Source organism: Felis catus, chromosome B3 (assembly GCF_018350175.1).
Source record: "Felis catus isolate Fca126 chromosome B3, F.catus_Fca126_mat1.0, whole genome shotgun sequence".
In the NCBI taxonomy this organism is placed as follows: domain Eukaryota; kingdom Metazoa; phylum Chordata; class Mammalia; order Carnivora; family Felidae; genus Felis; species Felis catus.
Window position 1 is genome coordinate 109738980 of NC_058373.1, and position 21303 is coordinate 109760282.

General features: G+C 41.6%; 1 protein-coding gene across 3 annotated transcripts in view; it reads right to left on the reverse strand.

The window, feature by feature from the left end:
* The window catches only part of PPP2R5E (protein phosphatase 2 regulatory subunit B'epsilon), a 148990-nt gene extending 140286 nt beyond the window's left edge, over positions 1-8704 (reverse strand). For 2 of the 3 annotated variants that reach the window (XM_011283257.4, XM_003987722.6), the window contains exons 1-2: positions 8505-8704; positions 6102-6265 (exon numbers count right to left, since the gene is read on the reverse strand). In XM_011283257.4, the coding sequence (XP_011281559.1) occupies positions 6102-6258 (157 nt within the window). In that variant the 5' untranslated portion in view covers positions 6259-6265; positions 8505-8704. The remainder of the gene's footprint in view (positions 1-6101; positions 6266-8504) is intronic. The other variant, XM_011283256.4, reaches the window with a different exon arrangement.
* Between the last annotated feature and the right edge of the window lie 12599 nt (positions 8705-21303).

Here is a 21303-nt window from a genome sequence, read left to right on the forward strand (position 1 = left end):
GAAAATCTCCAATCAAAGGTGTTTAAAATAACCAGTCTACCAAATTCAATACATTGGTAAACTGTTTCTTCCAATTTTTTGGTGGAAAAGGTTCATCACTGCAAAACTATGGTCTTGTTTCATAATTTTCTGAGAAATTTCCAATCCAACTTTTTGCTGAAAAAATATAAAAAGTGAAATAATTCCACACTATTCACATTTTAACTTCTCAAATCCCAGTTAAATAACAACAGCTAGCATTTACTGAATGTGGCACTGCCACAGCTCTTGATTATTATCATCATCCCCCTTTGATTGACAAGAAAACCAAGGCCTTTAGGAGTTGACATACTTGCCCCGGACAACACAAGTTGTGAGTGAGCTAGGACTCTGGCAGGTGGCAAAGCCCAAGTACTTTCCCCACGGGACACTGCACAGTACAAGGAAGATGGTAAACACTAAAATAAAGGACGCTATTCCTTAAGAAACTGGTCTCATTATAAATACGCTTTAGGGCACTAACCCATTATAAAAATCGAGAACTATTTCTGCCTATTCCTTCTTTTTTTTTTTTTTTTTTCAACGTTTATTTATTTTTGGGACAGAGAGAGACAGAGCATGAACGGGGAAGGGGCAGAGAGAGAGGGAGACACAGAATCGGAAACAGGCTCCAGGCTCTGAACCATCAGCCCAGAGCCCGACGCAGGGCTCGAACTCACGGACCGCGAGATCGTGACCTGGCTGAAGTCGGACGCTTAACCGACTGCGCCACCCAGGCGCCCCTGCCTATTCCTTCTTTACACTACACAAGGCACATATGGATGAAAAAGAATCAGCCTATCCAAAAATTAGAAAAGCACAAAAACTAGGTGTTTTTTTTTTAATTTTTTTTTTTTAATGTTTATTTAGTTTTTTGAGACAGAGAGAGACAGAGCATGAACGGGGGAGGGTCAGAGAGAGAGAGGGAGACACAGAATCTGAAACAGGCTCTAGGCTCTGAGCTGTCGGCACAGAGCCTGACGCGGGGCTCGAACTCACAGACCGTGAGATCATGACCTGAGCCGAAGTCAGACGCTCAACCGACTGAGCCACCCAGGCGCCCCCACAAAAACTAGTTTTAAATTGGGATTTTTAAAGTCCTTAGGGCCCCTGGGAGTCAGTTAAGCATCCGACTCTTGATTTGGGCTCAGGTCATGATCTCATGGTTTGTGAGATTGAGTATCGCATCAGGCTCTGCACAGACAGTATGGAGCCTGTTTGGGATTCTCTCTCTCCCTCACTCTCTGTCCCTCCCCCACTCACACACCCACACAAGCACTCTCTAAGTAAATAAAACAAACTTTTGAATAAAGTCCTCACAGACTGTCACCCTCAAAAATAAAAATGTAAGCTGAATCACAAGCCTAGAGCTTAAAAAAAAAAAAAAAAAAAGATTTTAACTAAAGAAAGAATGTTGTAGAAACACAATGTTACCGATGTAAAAGTTTTAACACCAAGAGGCAGAATTTCTGCTGAAACGTTCAAGTCGTTATAGTTTTTGGAATGTTTAATACTGAAGGTCCAAACTATTAGCAAAACGCCTCAAAAACGTATAACGAATTATGAGACTAGAAATGATGACGTCATTCTCATCATAACCCCATCTTCAAAGAGGCAGTACTTTTCAAAAACATTTCACTCAAATCTAAACTTATGTAATCTTTTAAAGTCAACAAAGGAAACAGGGCACGGGAGGGGGATGGGGTGGGGAGAGAACAAATCACCCAACCAGATAGTACACTACTGTTGCTACTACTAATTATTATTACTATTATTATTATTGTAAATGTGCGTGTCTATCCCCGACCTGTTTAGTTTAACTGTCCTTATTGAGACAGATAACCATCAAAGCTTGCTTCGTGTCATGCCGTGTAGGCACAAGGAAAGCGTCCAAGTCTTTACCTTCTTATCAAGCACAAAGGCACTAAAACCTTCACTGAATTTCCCTTGAGTAAGGGTCCTTCAAGTTCAAAAACTTTAGGACTCTCTGCAGACACTTTCAAAAGTCTGTAAAGAGGGAGAAAATTCAAATGTCTCTATTTCAAAGGTTTATTCTACAATGTCACTACAAACAGCGGAGGAAAAGCCGGGAAACTTATCACGCATATATACAGAAAAACATGCTGGCATTGCTTTCTGTAGAAAATAACATCATTGATATACATTTGAAAACCCCACCTGTTAGAAAAGAGGCAAAATAGATGAAACTTTCCTTTCGCTTTGTTACAGTTCTGCAAGTGAAGAGACTTTTTTAAAACACTAAGAGTTGGGGCACCTGGGTAGCTCAGTTGGTTAAGCACCCGACTTTGGCTCAGGTCATGATCTCCCAGTTCAGGAGTTTGAGCCCCACATCGGGCTTGCGGCTGTCAGCCCGTCAGCGCAGAACCCACTTTGGATCCTCTGTCTCTCTCTCTCTGCCCCTCCCCTGCTTGAGCTCTCCCAAAAAATAAATAAATATTACAACGCTAAGAGTTAATGGCAGTATTACTTACAAGTCAGTCAAATACGATGCATATAATAACCATTCTGATAATGTATACACGCAAAACAAGTGATCATTAATGAACGCCTAATGTGTGAGTTCTCAAAAATTACATTTTTAAAGGATGACTAACAAAATTACACAATTTCCATTTTCAAACTCCCCTAAAATTAAAGATCTTGAGGACATGATTTTAACTTTATTCTACAATGCAACCCACAAAATCCAACTGCCATTTATATTATACCACCATATAAAATTAACTCAAACCTTCCAATGTGGTCAAAGCAATACTACAGAATTAAATTAGTAACTATCCTTTGGTAGGCACACATAATTTACTCTGGTTTCTCCTAAGGAAGTGGTAAAAAAAAAAAAAAAAAAAAAATACCTCCTATATTTTCTTTACATTCCATAAATTACTTCCTAAAGTTGGTGAGAAGACAACACACAAATAAAATTCAATCCATTACAAGACAATCAAATGTCATTTAACAAATTTGTAATAAAAATCAGGAGCATTTTATAAAAATCAGGAACATTTCTGAAGTCGGTATCTGACTATACTTCTTTGTTGTTCTATAGATACGGAAATCTAATTTGTGGGATGCTTTCCAGAATATTTCCCCATTACATGATTACTACACAACAATCGCTTTTAGTCCGTCTGGAAGTAAGCTGTGGCTGTATCTAATACTGTATGGTCCTGTTACTCTCCAATTCTCCCACACTGGCAAAATACACAAGTTCACAAAAATTCCATTCTTGGAGAGCAGAGCTCTTGGAAATTTTTCAATATGACCAGACTTCACTTTAAAAATGAGAAAAGGATAGACAAATAGCCAATAAGCACATGAAAAGATGTTCCACATCATTCATTAGCCATAAAGGAAATGCAAATCAAAACCACAATGAAATGCCACTTCACACACATCATGATGGCTATTATCGAAAACAAAAAAAACAACAAAAAATAACATGCTGGTGAGGATACGGAGAAATTGCAACTCTTGTGCATTGATGGTAAGAACGTAAAATGGTACAGCTGCTGTGGAAAACAGTCTGGCAATTCCTCCAAAAATTAAATATATGATCCAGCAATTCCACTTCTGGGCATGTACCCAGAGCAAGTGAAAGCATGGGCTCAAGAAAACACTTGTACACCCATGTCCATAGCAGCATTCACAACAACCATAAGATGGAAATGATCCAAGTGTCCATTGACGGCATATACACACAGTGGAATATTATTCAGCCTTAAAAGGAAGGAAATTCTAACATGTGCTACACCATGGGTGAATCTTGAGGACAGCAGGCTAAGTAAAATAAGCCAGTGACAAAAAGACAAATATTATATGATTCTACTTATATGAGCTACCTAGGGTAGGCAAATTTACAAAGACAGAAAGTAGAATGGTGGTTACTCGCCAAGGGGCTGAGGGGAGGGGAGAATGGGGAGTTAGTGTTTAATGGATACAGTTTCTTTTTTTTTTCTTTTTTAATGTTTTATTTATTTTTGAGACAGAGAGAGAGACGGAGCTTGAACAGGGAAGAGGCAGAGACAGGAAGACACAGAATCGGAAGCAGGCTCCAGGCTCTGAGCTGTCAGCACAGAGCCCGACGCGGGGCTCGAACTCACGAGCTGTGGGATCACGACCTGAGCTGACGTCGGACGTTTAACCGACTGAGCCACCCAGGTGCCCCTAAGGGACACAGCTCCAGTTGGGGAAAACAAATAAGTTCCGGAGAAGGATGGTGGTGATGGATGCACACAACATGAATGTACTAACTGTCACACTTAACGCATACTTAAAAATAGCCACGACGGTCAATGTTTTGTTAGGTGTATTTTACCACGATAAAAGGAATAACAAAATATTAAAATGTGTCAAATTCTTCTCACGCATGCCTCTTCACTACCCACAAAACCAAGGAGTGGTCAATTCAGTTCTAATTTAAATATTTACCATAAGCCCCAAGAAATGAGTATAACAATAAAGTTTAAAATTCTTTCTAAACCTAAAAAAGTTTAATCTACTTCCTCAGAAAAAAGTCCGTTGCCAGATAAAGATGCTAATTGCTATTATATGTCTAGTTCAGATTAAATAAATTACTAAGGAATCCACGCACCTCTCAACTTTGTATTTCAAGCATGATTAGTTTTATTTCTACAATTTTTCCTTGTTCTTCTAAAATCTCGGAAAGACTTCTCCATTTTAGCAAAACCTTTAGCTAAAATTTTCTCCCCCATCAGACTCATAAGAGCTCATCTTTAGGAACTAGTAGATATATCATCTTTATAGTCGTCAGAATTCATTTAGTCTCCACCAGTTTCAAGCACAAACATGAGAATCTGAGTTACAACCGTCCCCTCCTTAAGAAAAAAGAAGGAGGGGGAGGGGACACCTGGGTGTCTTAGCCAGTTGAGCGCCGAACTCTTGATTTCTCTGCTCAGGTCATGTTCTCACAGTTTCGTAAGTTAGAGTTCCACATAGGAGTCTGTGCTGACAGCACAGCGCCTGCTTGAGATTCTCCCTCTCTCTCTACCCCTCCCCCACTCAATCTCTCTTGTCTCTCTCAAAATAAATAAATAAACTTTAAAAAAAAAAAAAAAATGTTCACATGGGGAAAAACAGAAGCCTGAAATATCCTAGGCTACATTTTGAGGACCTTTTCTAATCAATCTCCAGTTTTTCTTATAATACCTTCTAATTCCACAAACTTGTTACAGAAGTAAATGTTCATTAATGAACTAGCACACCAGGTTTTCTGACTTCCTCTGAGCCACGAAAGTACACTATGTTGTTCATGCTCCCTCTCTCCTCACTCTCAAGTGTTCAGCAAACCGAAATCAACCTTCAGAGGTAGATTCTGATAGTTTCCATGCTATAAATGCTGTGTTCTGATGCACTTCAAACACGCCTGTTCATAAACATCAAGCAAACAGATGGAAATTAAAAGGAACAAAAAAAAAAAGTATCCACATACCCAAACAAAAATTGAAAAGTCTATTCAGGAAAAGCAGTTTCATATTAAAATATGAATTCATTCCAAAGGAAAGAGAAAAGTAGTATTGAACAAGTATGATCATCATGTTTCCTATTTGTACTATCTGAAAACAAGAATGCATGTAAGCAATTACTAACTGACCATTTTTTTCTTGATTTTTAAAACCGAATTCTTTCAAACATCATTTTCTATACATAAGTTAATGGTACCATCTCCTCTACTAGGTCTACTTGTTGTGACTAAAACTGTACAATATGTAGCTGTTATCACATATGATGTATATATCTAAATGTCAACAGAAGAAAAAATGAAAAAACAGACCTAGGCCTCTTCGAGTTTCTCTGGCATTCAGTTTTTCTATTTATCAGTGTAAAAGATCCTCCTGATAAGTTTCTTTTCATGTGTCCACAGCTATTTATATTAAGTTGTGCCCTTTAAAAAGGCTGTAACTTCAACATGTCTGAAATCTCCCATCCCTTCAATGTGCAGCACATAACTTTAACAAATATGAAATACCACGAAAAGAAAATTATATACATGGATACAAAAAGATCAACTGGAAAGGAATCCATCACCTGGTCACGAGCCTTACCTTTTAGCAGCGGCAGAGGTGTTAACTCAATAGGCTTGCCTTGAGACCTAAACTGTGAGGAACTTTGCGACCTCTTCTGTCTGGCTTTTCTGACGGACTTCCGAGAAAATCCGTCTACTTTATCCACTGATGGAGGAGTAGTTGGTGCTGAGGACATATCCCTACTGAAGAGAAAGAGGCATCATAAACATATCCCCAGGGGGGAAGCATACGTGTGAATTATACAAATTCTAAAACCCCCATATACAATATTCATGAAAACGGGATTATGTGATAAAGAAAGCAAATAAAATCAATCAAGAAAAGTCGTACGTTCAACGGGGGACATGAGATTTTGGAAAAAACAGAAGTAACAGAAGTACCACATAAGCAATATTATAGTTCTAATGCGCTGTGCTGCTGCCACTCTGATAATGAGCATTAAAGATGCTCATTTATACCTGAAGAACTCTTCTCAGCCATCTATTCATCTTCTAACTGCAAAGCTCTTCTCATCTTGAGATTCCTGAAGTAATTTTAGAGCTACTCTGCCACTGGAAAACTTCCATCGATACATTTTCACAAGATATTTAATATTATGAATGGGTTCTGGAGTTAAAACCCTTAATGTACTTCAAGAGTCTACACCAATGTATCACAGCAAAGTGAAATTTACAACTCTTGAAACTATCTAGGCATGACTTTTAATGCAATGTGCTGTGTTAGCTATGATAAACTAAACCACACCACAAATGAGGACAGGTTAGATTACTGTAAACAGAACACATAAAGGGCATAATTAAAAGCATTTCAAAGAAGTCTTCTTTTTGAATGAAGCCATCTTAAGTTAATAAAGCTTAATACACAAAATTACGATGAAGTCGTGCATCAAAGTTGAAATGAAAACATAAATTCACACCCTACTTACACAACCAAGTTGAGTTCCCTTTAAGTTCAACATCAAATGCTAGTTTTCGTTCCATCAAACTGAGAGAACTGAACAGTTCTTTGAGATTTTAAACCTCTCAAATTATTAAAATGAAGGCTATTTCCTAAAAGTCACAAGCCGTAAGCTCAATTTCATATTCCAATTTAAACAGATGCCATCATTTCCGTGGCCACTGAGGCTCCATTCAAGATTAATGGCAGACTTGAATAAAAGTAATGCATATGGGGGAAATACTGAAATGTAATTACTCACCTGTCATTCCAATACATAAGACAAGTGTTTTTTAACCTCTAAATAAAAGAGTAAGGGAGTTTCTTCCTGAACATGTAAGAATAAAAAGTTATCTGGATTACATGGATTCCGACAAGGTAAAAATAACAAAAACATAAACAGAAAACAAATAAAACCACAGGATCTTGAGGTATGGAATTTTTGAAGTCGTGAGGTTGTCTTTCTTAAAAAAGTTTTTAGAAATCTATCTAATTTAACCATAAAAAACATGTGACAGATTCAAAATGGAATTGCAAGCTATGAATGACTATAGAAGTAAGATTACTTAAAATTTCTCACAATGACTACATCAGCAAGAAGCTCCACATCACATTTGTATGTTGTAAATTTAGGGGCAGCTTTTCCAATCTGGTATGTGAATTATTTAAATTTCACTTAACCCTAACAATGCAAGATTTCAGTAAATCCTGTTCCTCCATCACTCTTTTTGTCTCGTTTTTATTCCTCACCTCCCATCTCTAAAGATGATTTATTGCTAGTATTTTTTTTTTTTTTTTTTTTTTTATCATCTGCCCCTTCTGCCAGCGGCCCAGAATAAACGTCAAGGATCTCAACCCTAAAGCTCTGCAGAACTGAACTTGCAGTAGCGGTGGGTCCGTGCAAAGCCCGGGGAAACACGTTTTGCCCTGGACCAGGACGTCTGAAGCTTTATCGTCATCTAAGCAGCGGGCACGGGGCATTTCCAGGGTTCAGGATAATCCAAGCCGTTGGGGGGGGGGGGGGGCGGTGTGGAAGGGGGTACCAGGGTGGAGGAGAAAGACAGGGAATGGGTTTCCTTGTGGGGATGCTAAATTACTCTTTGCTCCCATCCCACCCCACCCCACCCCACCCGCCCAAACCCTGGAGAAGATAAGCTGTTACTGAATCCTCCACACTACATCAATCCCCCCCCCCCCGTGTTTCCCCGCCCCCCGTCAGTGGATAAAGGGGGACAAGAATAAGCCTCCAATGCCGGAAGGTGAGGGGAAAAGGAGGGAGGAGGGTAGAGTGAATGGGAAGCATCATCACAAGCATTTGCAGGTAAATCGGACAAATGGGACGGGCGCTTCCTCTCCCGCACCCCACCCCACCGCACCCCTCGCCTGCCCCGGCCAGGCCTTCCAGAGACCGGTGTCCTGCAGGTTCCTCAGGACAGGGAAGAGGAAAGGAAGCGGCGAGCCGAGGTGCTGGAGGGACGAAGTTACCTTGAAGCTTCTGGGGAAGAATCCGAAGATGATCTGTGGTTTCGAGGGGCGGGAGACCTGCGAGAGGGCCGCAGCGGGGGCGGGTGGCGGGACCGGGACGTGCGGGGGGAGGTCCGGACAGCGGCAGGGAGCCCGGGGCGACGGCTGTCCGGCGCGGCGTCCCTCCGGTTCCGCGGCGGCGGCGCCTCTAGGCCTCACGGCCGGACCTGAACCTCAGCGCTCCGGCGGCGGCGGCGGCGGCCTCAAGATCCTCCCCCGCGGGCCCGTCCCATCAAATCGGCACCGACCCCGTAGCGGCTCAGCCGGTGGCTCCTCGCTCACATTCCCGGCGGGCGGCGCCTCTGCTCGTTGCCCCGGACCCGGCGGCGACGGCGACGACGTGGGGAGGGGGGGAAGGGAGGGAGGAAGACTGGATCCGCAGCGGCAGCAGGAGAAGGAAGGAGAAGGAGGAGGAGCCGCTGGAGCTGGAGCCGCCGCTGCCAGAGCCGCCCTTTGGTACCCGCGGTGGGTCCCCGTCAATGCCCCTTTCTCTCTCCTATTGTCAATATCACCGGGCGGCTGAGTCCATGGCACACGCGCAACCGAACCTTCTGGCCAACAGCGCCCGCCTCCGGCGCCCACTCACTGGAGGCTTCAAACGGGAAGCGAGTCCTCATTGGCCTGCCTCCGCCTTCACTCCCAGGCCAGCAGGTTCGACTGAGAGCAGATCTGGGATTGGCGGCGGGGGGGGCGGAGAATCAGGAGGGTGGGAAGAGACGAGGCCGAGGATTGGGCTGAGGCGAGAAGGACCCGGATGCAGCCGCGAGCTCCGGCCGCGCCGCTGCGGCTTCCGCTAGGCGGTTGAGTAGGGTGAGGTAGTGGGGTACGACAGCCGCTAGGCCTGTGCGGAGCTCCTGAAAGCCGGGAGGTGTGCGACTGATAGATCAATGGGGTTGGGGGTGGGGTGGGGGGGTTCCACGCAATGCGGCTTCTCTGGGCGGCGGTCGACTTCAAGCAGAGGATTCCAAGGGCAAGGGTCGGCTAAGGGTGGGGGAACCCCGGGCCTGGAATCCGCGCCCTTCAGCGCCTAGGGTGGTCCTTCTGGGCTGGGGTGGAGGACCCCCACTTAGGACGGGAACCAGCGTTGAAATAAGCGGAGAAGAAAATAAGATCTCCTGCCCGCTCCTGTGCGCCACTGTTGGTGTAAATGGGCCCCTTGCAGCCCTCTGTGAAACCCCCAGCAGTCGCTCTCGGCTGAACCTTGTGGGACCTGGCACCGAAATCTGAACCTCTGGGCCTGGGCCAAGGGTTGGGTATTGCTTCGAATTCTGTCTCACCTCGTCTTCTTTTCCCTAAACCTCTGTTTTGAATGTCAGCTCCCTGAAACTCCTGCAAGCCTTGATAGAGGCCAGTTCAGTGTAGCTCATGCAGGTGGGAATGCTGTCTCTGTGCTCTGCAATCATTTATCCCGATCAACTACCTGGGCCCTCCCGCTGCACAGAGCTCGGGGCATCCCAGCTCCAGACTCTAGGAGCTTGCGAGATTTTAATTGGCAGGTTGGATCCAGAAGAGTTTATGGAGAAGACTTCACTCAACTCTAGCTAGATGAAGTAATAAAATATTTAGGGAAGTGTTTGCATCTTTGGTGAGCTCAAACCCAAGTGATGCAATTCCAGAGAATTATGGGGACTGTCACTCTATCTGAATGCACGCTACGTACATCTTTATTGGGGGGGGGGGGGGGGACCGGGGGACGGTTGAGAGGGAAGAAAATTCTTAATGCTTAACTACAAATATCAGATCAATTATTAAAAACTTGTGGGAAAAAATTTAACTTAGACACTGTTAGCATTTTGATGTACTTCCCTCCGGTATTTTTTTCTTTTAATTTTGTGTGTGTTGTTTTGGAGCCTAGTTTTTCCCCGTCGGCATTTTATCATGTTTTCTATACAGTTAAGAAATAAAACTAGGTACCATATGTACAAGTAACAAAAACAAAATGCATTGCATTTCTTGTTTGTGTTAACACTCAGGTGTTGCAAATTTTTATTCACACTCCCAGGAACGGATCTTGAGTGGAAAAAAATTTTTGTGCCATGAAAGATTTAAAAAAAAAAAAAATGTGGTTTTTGAACTGAAATGGGAAACAGGAAAAAATGGCCGTCTTGGTAGAAGCGGTTCCCCCTGCTGACTCCAGATGATTTGCCACTGTATAGATAGTGCCCATTTTTTTGGCCTAAAAGTCCACCACTAGGCTTTATAAAACTGGCAGGAATACCATTCTTCTTCCAACCTTCAAGAAACTGCATTTCTACATCTGAATTTCACATGCCAGTCTTCATGAAAAGTTGAGTGTCCCAGCCATGCAGAGCCCGTTTGCTCTCCGATTGAGGGAAATGCAGAATTAAAACCAAGGAAGATTTTAAAGCCAACTCCATTTCCCTTGGCAACAGTTGGACCGTCAAGGAGTAGTGCACGTTGGAAATGCTCACAGCTGCTGCTTAGAACATTTCACATTTTGTAGAGTGGAGATTTAGCTTGAAAATTATGGATCTCTATAAAGAATTCATTTCAAAACTCATTTTCTATAAAATGGCTGGGTAACTGAAATGAGCAGGTCTTTTAAAGTGGGAACATCCTTGCCTATGTGAGAAATTGTTCCTTGGACAATATTTTCTAAAGGGGTCCACATAAGCCAGGGGTGTATATATTTCAGGAATAGGGCGAGGCAATCCATTTGGAATGCAGAAGAATAAAATATGAGGACATCTGCTTATGCTTAATTCTAATTGAAAACTAAAGTCATTAAGATCAATTAATATTTTATGTACAGAATAAGGGAACCTGCACTCTGACCATGGAATCTTCTCTTGGCCTAGAACAACATAGGAGATTTCCTCAAAGAAAAGTGGAAGTTACCCATTTCCAACGGTGGGCAGTGGTGGTCCCGTCCAGTCAGTCCCTGTCATCTTGTAGTGACTTCTTATAATTTGCTAGATTCCGACTAAGTGGATTTACTGATGATATTATCTAGGTTTAATTAAACCGGTAGAAAATAGACAACTTTAGAAGAATCCTTCGCTAAGAAACCACAGGAAAACAAGCAAATGGCAGAACTGCAATTTCTAGTACCAGATCTTTGACAGACACATTTCAAAGTTAAAATAACAATCTAACAAATCTAACCAAATTTTGGCTTTAAAAAAAATGTTAAATTCGTCAAGGAGATTATGTGAATGAGGATTTATACCCACTGTCATTAACAATGAATTTCACCCTAAGCGTATATTGTGACTGAGTTATAAATGGAAGCGTATGTTTATACTTTATAAATAAACATGCATATATTTGATTAAGAACTGCCTCCAAAAAAAAACGTACTGATGGGAATGAATGGTCAAAAAAGTTTGGAGACTTGTTACTCTAGATAATACAAAAATATACATTATAGTCATCTGGGAAGCCATCATCAAGTGACAAAACTGTTCATTGGTATCAGATGAAAGCATTCACCTCCCAGATATCAAGGCTGAGCTTATCGCGAATCTGCTGGAATCTACTGGCAGGCTGGTCATATGATGAGACTAGAAGGCACAGACTATCAAATGGTAGCTGACTGGTGAACTGAAGAAGGGTAAGATAATAAGCAGAAGTATCATCAAACCAATTATCAACCAGTAATGGAGGAAAAGACCTATATATCATCCTAGAAGTTGACTAGCCCAAAATGCGTATGTTTTGAAAGCTGGTTTTGGGCTGAGAGGGGAAAAATAGTGAAAAAGCCCGAGGCAAGAGCTGCTTTCTTGGGGAAAAAAAAATCAGTATACACACAGCTAGTGTAGACAGGGGACTCTGCTGTAACACTTCTTCAAGCCACATTTATCTACACTGGGAAACCCCTCGGCGGTGGCATTTCCTTGGGTCGCAATTCAAATAGCACAGTTAGATTTTCAGATGTGCCTCAGGGTTGTAGGTTATTCCTGGCTTTCCATGTGATCATGTGTACAATTATTGGCTAAGATTTAAAGTGTTTAGGTGCTCCAGTTCCCTACCTTGCAGTGAGAGGCCCTAGGTCACTGATGGATCAAGACGGGAAGAGGGGCCCTACGTCACTGATGGGGAAGTGATAGCCAGCTTCGAGTGCACTTTGTTATGTACAGGATAAAACAAAATAACACACCGTAAGCAACAAATTCGCTTCTAAAATAGTTAAATTTCACAGTTAACTGAATTAAAGCTATAACTAATTATAAGCACGATGCCGAAAACATAGACTGTGGAATCAGATGTACCTGAGGTGGGATCCCAGCTCAGACAGTCAGGAGCTGGGGCAAATTATTTGCTTCTCACAGCCTTGGTTTCCCGGCCTGTAAATGAACAGACTAACGCTTCCTAACTCACGGGGTAGTCCTCACATTTATATGACGTTATGCATTTACTCCGTTACGTGTGTCTGGCACATGTTAGCCGCTCAATAAATACTGGTTATGACCATAATCGTCCACTTTCTTTGTATTTTAATCCATCTAGAAACTTCAAGAAAGTTTTTTTTCCTCGAAATTTTATTCTGGCTTACCCCACTGTGACAGGAAGAAAAAAACAAGAAGCAAGGGAACGACAAATATCAGATCCTTTCAGACCACGCCCATGCTAAATGATACAAGTGTGTGGGAGCAGTCATTAGCAATAACAAAAATTTGCACCTTACAATATCCGTATACTTCTAAAAGTGAAAAAAATCGGTCATTCGAGTTAACATCCTTTCAGAGCTTTATCTTCATTTCTCATCGGTGTTCCTTCTAAAAGAGGCTCAAACTATTTTTGCGCTCAACCATTTCTCTTCCTCTCTTGCACTAGGACTATGGTCCTGGTTTCTGTCCTAGCCCTGCCATGAGTAACGGCCTAGACTTGATGTGGCCGGTATCTGCTTCCTGGCCACGCCCCTCTTTTTCTTGGAGGACCATGCTCCTCACTTCATGTGATCCTGGTGGACTGGTAACCCTGCAGCTTCTCTCTTTCCTCCCCACGAGAGACAGGTACAAGACGCAAGGAGATGGGTTGGATCTTCCCCAAGATCTGCTCTGTGCATGCTGGGAGAGGGATACCTCTCTTCCTCTTGGAACATAAACCACAGAAGTGAGGTAAAATTGGACCTATGTGTTACCATCTCCTCCCCCTCCATCCTGGTGGAATCCAATACTGTGGAAGAAACTTTGGCAGATGCCAGGTTTTAACAACACAATTGGAGCGGCTGGATTCAACTCTGTCCAAAAGTAGTTTCAATTATATGAGCCAGTAAATTTCCTTTTTTGTTTAAGCTACGTTGGAGTTGAATTTCTATAACTTATGCCCAAAAGAATCTGGATGTACAACACCCAGGCAAGTCACTTAACCTCACCAAGCCTCAGTTTACTCTTAGACCCAGGACCTGGGGTTTTCTAGGAGTTGAACTAAATGAAATATTTAGATGAAATCTAATCTTAAGCATGAAAGGCAATCATTTAAAGTGACCCTGCCAGGAATTCTTTCCTACTGTAATTCATCAAGTCTAGTTTATTTGTTGGCTTTTGTTTTTAAGACTCAAAGCAGATATTCTTAAGAATTATACTTTCAGGGGACACCTAAGTGGCTCAGTCAGTTGAGCGTCCAACTCTTCATCTCAGCTCTGGTCATGATCTCGCGGTTCATGAGTTGGAGCCCCGATTTGGACTCTGCGCTGATGGCGTGGAGCCTGCTTGGGATTCAGTCTCTCCTTCTCTATGTTCCTTCCCTGCTTGTTCCCTCTCTCTCTCTCTCTCTCTCTCTCTCTCTCTCTCAAAATAAATAAACTTTTTTTTTAAAAGACATTAAATAAAATAGAATTATATTTTCAGGGTGTGCCAGAGTGGCTTAGTCAGTTGAGCATCTAACTCTGATTTCAGCTCAGGTCATGATCCCAGGGTCCTGCGATCAAGTCCTGAGTTGGGCTCCATGCTGGGCATGCAGACTGCTTAAGATTCTCTCTCTCTCATGGGGCACCTGGATGGCTCAGTTGGGCAAGCGTCCGACTTCGGCTCAGGTCATGATCTCACGGTTTGTAAGTTCGAGCCCCATGTCGGGCTCTGTGCTGCCAGCTTAGAGCCTGGAGCCTGCTTTGGATTCTGTGTCTCCCTCTCTCTCTGCCCCTCTCTCACTCATGCTCTGTCTCTCAAAAATAAATAAATGTTAAAAAAAAAAAAAAGATTCTCTCTCTTTCTCCCTCTCCTCCTCTCCCCTCTGCTCCTCTCCCTTGCTTGTGCATGCTCGCTCTCTCTCTCTCTCTCTCTCTCTCTCTCTCCCTCCCTCTCTCTCTCAAAAATAAAAAATAAAAAGGGCGCCTGGGTGGATCAGTGGGTTAAGCGTCCAACTTCAGCTCAGGTCATGATCTCACGGTTCGTGTGTTCAAGCCCTGTGCTGGGATCTGTGCTGACAGCTCAGAGCCTGGAGCCTGCTTCAGATTCTGTGTCTCCCTCTCTCTTTGCCTCTCTCCCACTTGTGCTCTCTCTTTCAAAAAATGAATAAACATTAAAAAATAATAGTAATAAATAAAAAAACGCATTATACTTTCAGAATTAAGTCCCCCTAGAATACACCTACACGAGGAAAGACAGTGCAGTGACCTACCAAACATGAAAATAAGCCTTATTCTTAGCAAATGGTTCTTCAATAGGTTATTTTTACTGTGTCCTTTAAAACACCAAAGCCAGGTTTTAGAAAATGAATGTTGCATCTAGGGTTCTTTCTCATCTCTCCATTATAGAGAGAGGACATTGTTTTTAAGATATTAATAGAGTAAAATCTATGAACATAGAGTAAATTACTGCTAAAATGTTCTAAAAGGGCAAGACAACCAAAAAAGGGTGAAAACTTAAATACTTAAATCTGAACGTGCTGTTATTAAAACAAAATAAACCAATAAGGACAATATATACAACATATACAATCTTGGGTCGTACTGGCAATCGTATCTGCGAACATACGTATAGCAAGTTAGTTCACTTTCATGTGCACTATTTAATTTGAACCTTAACTCTGTAGATACATAGTATTTTTTTTTAAATTTTTTCAACGTTTATTTATTTTTGAGAGACGAGAGAGACACAGTGTGAGCAGGGGAGGGGGAGAGAGAGAGGGAGGGAGACACAGAATCCAAAGCAGGCTCCAGGCTTGAAGCTGGCAGCACAGAGCCCGAAGCGGGGCTTGAACTCATGGTCTGCGAGATCATGACATGAACCGAAGTCGGACGCTTAACCGACTGAGCCAGCCGGGGGCCCCATTATACACAGTAATTCTAATTTATAAATATGAAACGCGAGGATCAGAAAACTTATCCAGTGTCACACAGCCAGTAACTAATAGAACCACAATGTAAGCCCAGTTCTTCCAAGGGCCAGACCTTTTTACACTGTACCAAGTTGCCTCTTTAAGTCCTTGGTTGCTAATGATTTGTCGAAAGAATTGAATATAAAGGTGCTGCTTTCCCCATCTTGCAGAAGGAGAGATTGATAAGATACAGAGGTTAAATGTCTTACACAAGATCTTAAAGAAAAGAAAGTGGAAACAATGGGCCAAGTCTTCAATCAGCAGCAGCATGGTCTCCCGTTTACTGAACATTAATGAGCCAGAAACTATGGCAGACAATTTGTACGTATTAACCTCACAACACGTTGGTGGAGGTACTTTTGCCCCATTTTACAGATGCGGACTAAGATACAGAAAGTTTAGTTTCTTTTCAAGGTTATACATCTAGTAAGTGGAAGGAGTTAAAACTAGAAGAAAGGTCCTGAAATTCTGAACTATTCTACTTCCTGCCCCACTGGAAATCTATACAATCAGGTCTGTATACAGTGCTGTGTAGCATATACAGAAAACATGAAGGCTTTCCACACTCATTTCCCTTGATAATTGTCTCTCTCCAAAATAACAAAGAACCCCTCATTCTGTCTTGGTGAAAAGCTGGTAGAGTTGGGTTGCAGTATGGACCCAAGTCAACCTTCTTCATGAGAGATTTTTTTTTTTTTTTTGAGTTTAGGCTTAAGGAGCTTTGAAAACAAGAATAATGGCAGTAATCACCTCAAGTAGTTGAAACTGTTCTGTTTGATGGTTTTTCTAAGTCAAGAAAGCATATAATCTCAGATTTGGAAAGTTAGTGACTCGGTTAACAAACCAGTTGGGAACTGGAACAAAGTATTTATGAAAAAGTAGTTTTGAAAAACAAGCATTGGAAAAGACTCCTTCAAAGTATAAAATTCTAGCTGTCTTCACCTTTCAAAGAAAACTGTTTATAATTAACTAAAAGTCACTGGTTTCATAGGCAGACTATGACAAGTGCCCCACCTCAAGAGAAAGCCTCATCGTCATGATGGTTAGCACATTTCAATAGCCCTTTCAAACACTTAATATAGGAGAACTTTCCTAACCAAGTCTTCATAAATGCATTTAATCGTTCCCTAATGCATTCATTCTAAACATTTAAGTACCCTGGGGAAATTCAAATCTGAGTAAGACATAATAAGTACTATCTCTCTGGTGTATTTATAAGAAGTTATAATCAAGGGCTAATTATTATGGAAGCCCAGAGCCAGTGTAAAATCTTGTGATCAGGAGGGGAAAATAGAAAAAAAAAAAAAAAGGGAAAAAGAGGAAATGATATTTAAGCTGAACTTTGTTTGGGACACTCAGAATTCTCATTCCCTCCTGGCTTGGCACCCTGTTTGCTTTTGTTTGTTTGTTTGTTTAAGGCATTCTTTACTATGGACCAGGAACTATCCAAAGTGAGTCACACAAATTATTTTCATTTAATTAATAAGTGCTCCACCAGAATTGAATTCTTCCTTCCATCCCTCCTTGGCTTCCCCCCGTACACCTTCAGAGCTGGGATCCTTCTCTGTGTGCTGGGATGTTGAGGAACAGGGCAGAATCCATGCTTCTCAGTTGAGTCAGAACAGCAGGAGCCTTACCAGGGACTTATGGGAACCCGTGTAAGCAAAGGCGGGGAATTGTTGGAATTCTGGGCAGGGATTCAGTTAGCCTCAGCAAGCAGGGACTAGCAGCAGGACGGGAAAACCCTGAGGTCTTTTTTTGCTTTCTGTCTTTTGCTGTGATTGTGCTCCATTTTTTTTTTTTTTTTTTCCTCACACTGAAGAGGGCCCTTCTCTGAGGGACAGGCCATGTGGTACAAAATGGCAGATCAAGCTCTCACGTTTGCATTGTCTTTATTTCAGAGAGCAGCTGAGATCTCTAGTAGGGTTCCCTGCTCTGACCAAGGGCCCAGCTTAGGTCAGGGACCTATGCCTATTCCAGTCAGCTGTGGTCTGGCTATCAGCCATGTTGCATAAAATGAATGTTGGGGGCTCTCTGCTGTTTCCATGGGTTTGGGGGAAGAAAAAGAAGAGAAGGAGCCATTGCCCCAAAATAACACCCAATGGTTGTCTACTTACAACATCTTTATTTCTTCAAGTTAAATTTATAATAATAGAATTAACGAACCTAAGAATATGAACATTTTTAAGTTCTTGATTAATTTCTGCCACTTTGCCAACACTATTACTTCCTTTCTCATCCTGTCCAAATGTACAGGCCAAATATTTGAAACTAAGTATCATTTTCATCTTTTCAATCACAGAGCTGGAATAGTTAAAATATTTTCCACGCATCTAATAGTCATTTATGTCTATTTTTCCACAGTTATCTATTGGAGTTCTTTGTTTCTCTTGTAGTTTTAGTGCTTTTGTGGTTCACTTAGATGAATTTTTTACGTATTGATTTTACATAGAGAAGTATACCATAATTCCTTGGAGATGTCTTTCATTTTTAATTGCTAAGCAAAACTCTTAAAAAAAGTCTTTCCCTCAAAAATTCTACCTCCTGAAAATTTTCTAAACAAGAACACTTCTAAGGTTCACCAGGGGTGTTTAATGCATAATTTTAATAACAAAAAATAGAAAGCACCGAAGAATGTATCAATCGAGGTGTAGTAAAATTACGGCATATTCGTGCCATGGAATCTTATATAGCAATTAAATATGAGGGAGATGTGTATGTATTTTTTTTAAGTTTATTTATTTATTTTGAGAGGCAGACAGAGCATGGGAGGGGCAGGGATAGGAAGAGACAGAATCCCAAGTAGGCTCCACGCTATTATTCAAGGAGCCCAATGAGGGGCTCAAATTCACAAACCATGAGATCATGACCTGGGCTGAGATCAAGAGTCAGATGCTTAAACCAACTGAGCCTCCCAGGCGCCCTGTATATGTATTTATATGGAGAGGTATCTATGGTATTAAGTGAAAAAAAAAATAAGAATTACAAAATTATTTGTAAAGCAGTACCCTATTGTATTGGAAAAAACACGATGTATGAAATATATAGATATCTAGAAAAGGTAAATATCCAGAAGAAGTCTGGAAGGATGTACTTAGAATTGTTAGCAGTGAACTCCTTTGGTCACGGTTGGAAGTAGTGATTAAATTATATATTCAGATATTGTTTTAATTTTTTAGAAAGAATATATATTACCTTTAAATTTTATTTCACAAAACATCTTAGACTTACAATTCCTCCAGAATGAGGAATATAACATCTAACCATGGCACCTACCACCGAGTTCTAGAAATAAATACCAGCACAGTGAAAGCATCTTGTGTAAACTTTTCCATCCTATTCCTCTTTCTCACAGGTTACCATGACCCTAAATCTGGTGTTTTTTAATCCCATGATATCATACTTTTACATAACTTATACTAAATATGTACAGGTTATGCTTTTACTAAATATGTACACATTCCTAAGGAGCATGTAGTACCTTTTTGATATATTTTAGGCTTGTATATAATTGGTATGTTATCTTCTGTAACTTATTTTTTCACTCAACATGATGTGCTTTTTTTTTTTTTTGATGTTTATTTATTTTTGAGAGAGAGAAAGAGAGCACAAGCAGGGAAGGGACAGAGAGAGAGAGACAGAGAGGATCTGAAGCAGGTTCCATACTGACAGCAGAGAGCCAGATGAGGGGGTTGAACTCATGAATCACATGATCATGACCCCAGTTGAAGTCGGATGCTTAACTGACTGAGCCACCCAGGTGCCCCAGAATGATGTGTTTTTAATTTAACCATGTGGATATGGATCCTTTAGACTATCCCCTTTCACTGCTACATAGTATTCCATTTCCAAATGCTCTGCAGTTTGTTCATATTGCTTTGTGATGGTTGGATTGTTTCCAGCATTTTACTATTTTGAACAGTGGTGCTGAGAACATTCCTAGGCACATCTCTTTGTGTATGGTTTCTCAAGTTTGTATGTCATATCCAGAAGTGGAACCAGGTTGTAGGGTATGTGCTTCTTCAAATTCACAAGATCAGGGCAAATTGCTTTCCTATATGATTGTACCGATTTACAGTCCCACCAGCAGCATATCAGAGATTCTGTCATTCTCAAAACTTCTTACCTATTCAGAGTGCAGACACTTATCTATACATATTGGCTTCTAATTTTTGTTTTATTTGTCTCTTACACTGAACTGTTCAATTGAACTTGAATTAATTTTGCTATAATGTGTGAAATGGGAACCTAAATTGATTTTTTTTTAAATAAATAACCAATTTTCCCACCATCGTTCATTGACAAGGCAGGTCATTTTTCATGATACTTTTAAATCTTTTTCTTTTTAAATTTTTTTTTCAGCGTTTTTATTTATTTTTGGGACAGAGAGAGACAGAGCATGAACGGGGGAGGGGCAGAGAGAGAGGGAGACACAGAATCGGAAACAGGCTCCAGGCTCCGAGCCATCAGCCCAGAGCCCGACGCGGGGCTCAAACTCACGGACCGCGAGATCGTGACCTGGCTGAAGTCGGACGCCTAACCGACTGCGCCACCCAGGCGCCCCTAAATCTTTTTCTTACTTATTCTCACCCGATGGTTCATCTGGTTGAATTTCAGTGTCATTTTGTAGAGTACCCTAAATAACCTATTGAGATTTTATTGTAGAATTATTTGGGTCTAAAACTCCCATTCAACAGCTCATTCCTCTACTCTCAAACTGAAATGACTAAACCCCTCACTGCAGAAAATCAAATACCTTCCACCTGTTACTGAAGTCCCCTATTCTTTGTACCTGTTCTCATCTTCTAGGCTCATCCTTCCCGGCAGGCCAGTGTCCGCCTTGTCCACTAAATACTTTCCTTGTTGATTTTTTTTTTCCCTACAAACTTTGCGCATGAAGTTCTCTCCAATCAAGAATGCCAACCCTTCCTTCCATTCCCATCGTTTTGTTTATTCAAAACTTTCCTTCCATCAAGGGCCAGCTGGGGTCCCAGCTACTCTAAGCATCCTAGTCAGAAGTTGGCCCACTAGCTTGCACTGCTATTCAGTTTTCTCCTATGTCTTATGTGGTCTCTCCAATTCTATGACCAAGTTAACTGAAATAAGACAACGGGCGACCAGTGGAGTTTGTCTGGAGAGACGTCAGGAAGAACTGTTAACTGGTAAGAGGATCAGCAACCAGGTTAGGCAGAGAAAGTAACAGGACAAATGGAAAGAGAAGCTGGAGCTGGTGCCTCAACATTCCCACCATGCCCTGCTATGGAGGAAAAGAGTGGTGAAGCCAGAAAATAGGGAAACCCAGCATCTGCAGTCAGAATGCCTTACATTTGCATAGCGCTTTAGGGTTTGCTAATTTACCCACACATCATCTTATTTAACACTTGCAAAACTTTGAAGTAGGTGACATAGCTCCATCTTACCAAGGTGGATGCTGGGGATTAGAGGTTAAATGCAAGCAAGTCCAAGGTCACACAGCTAG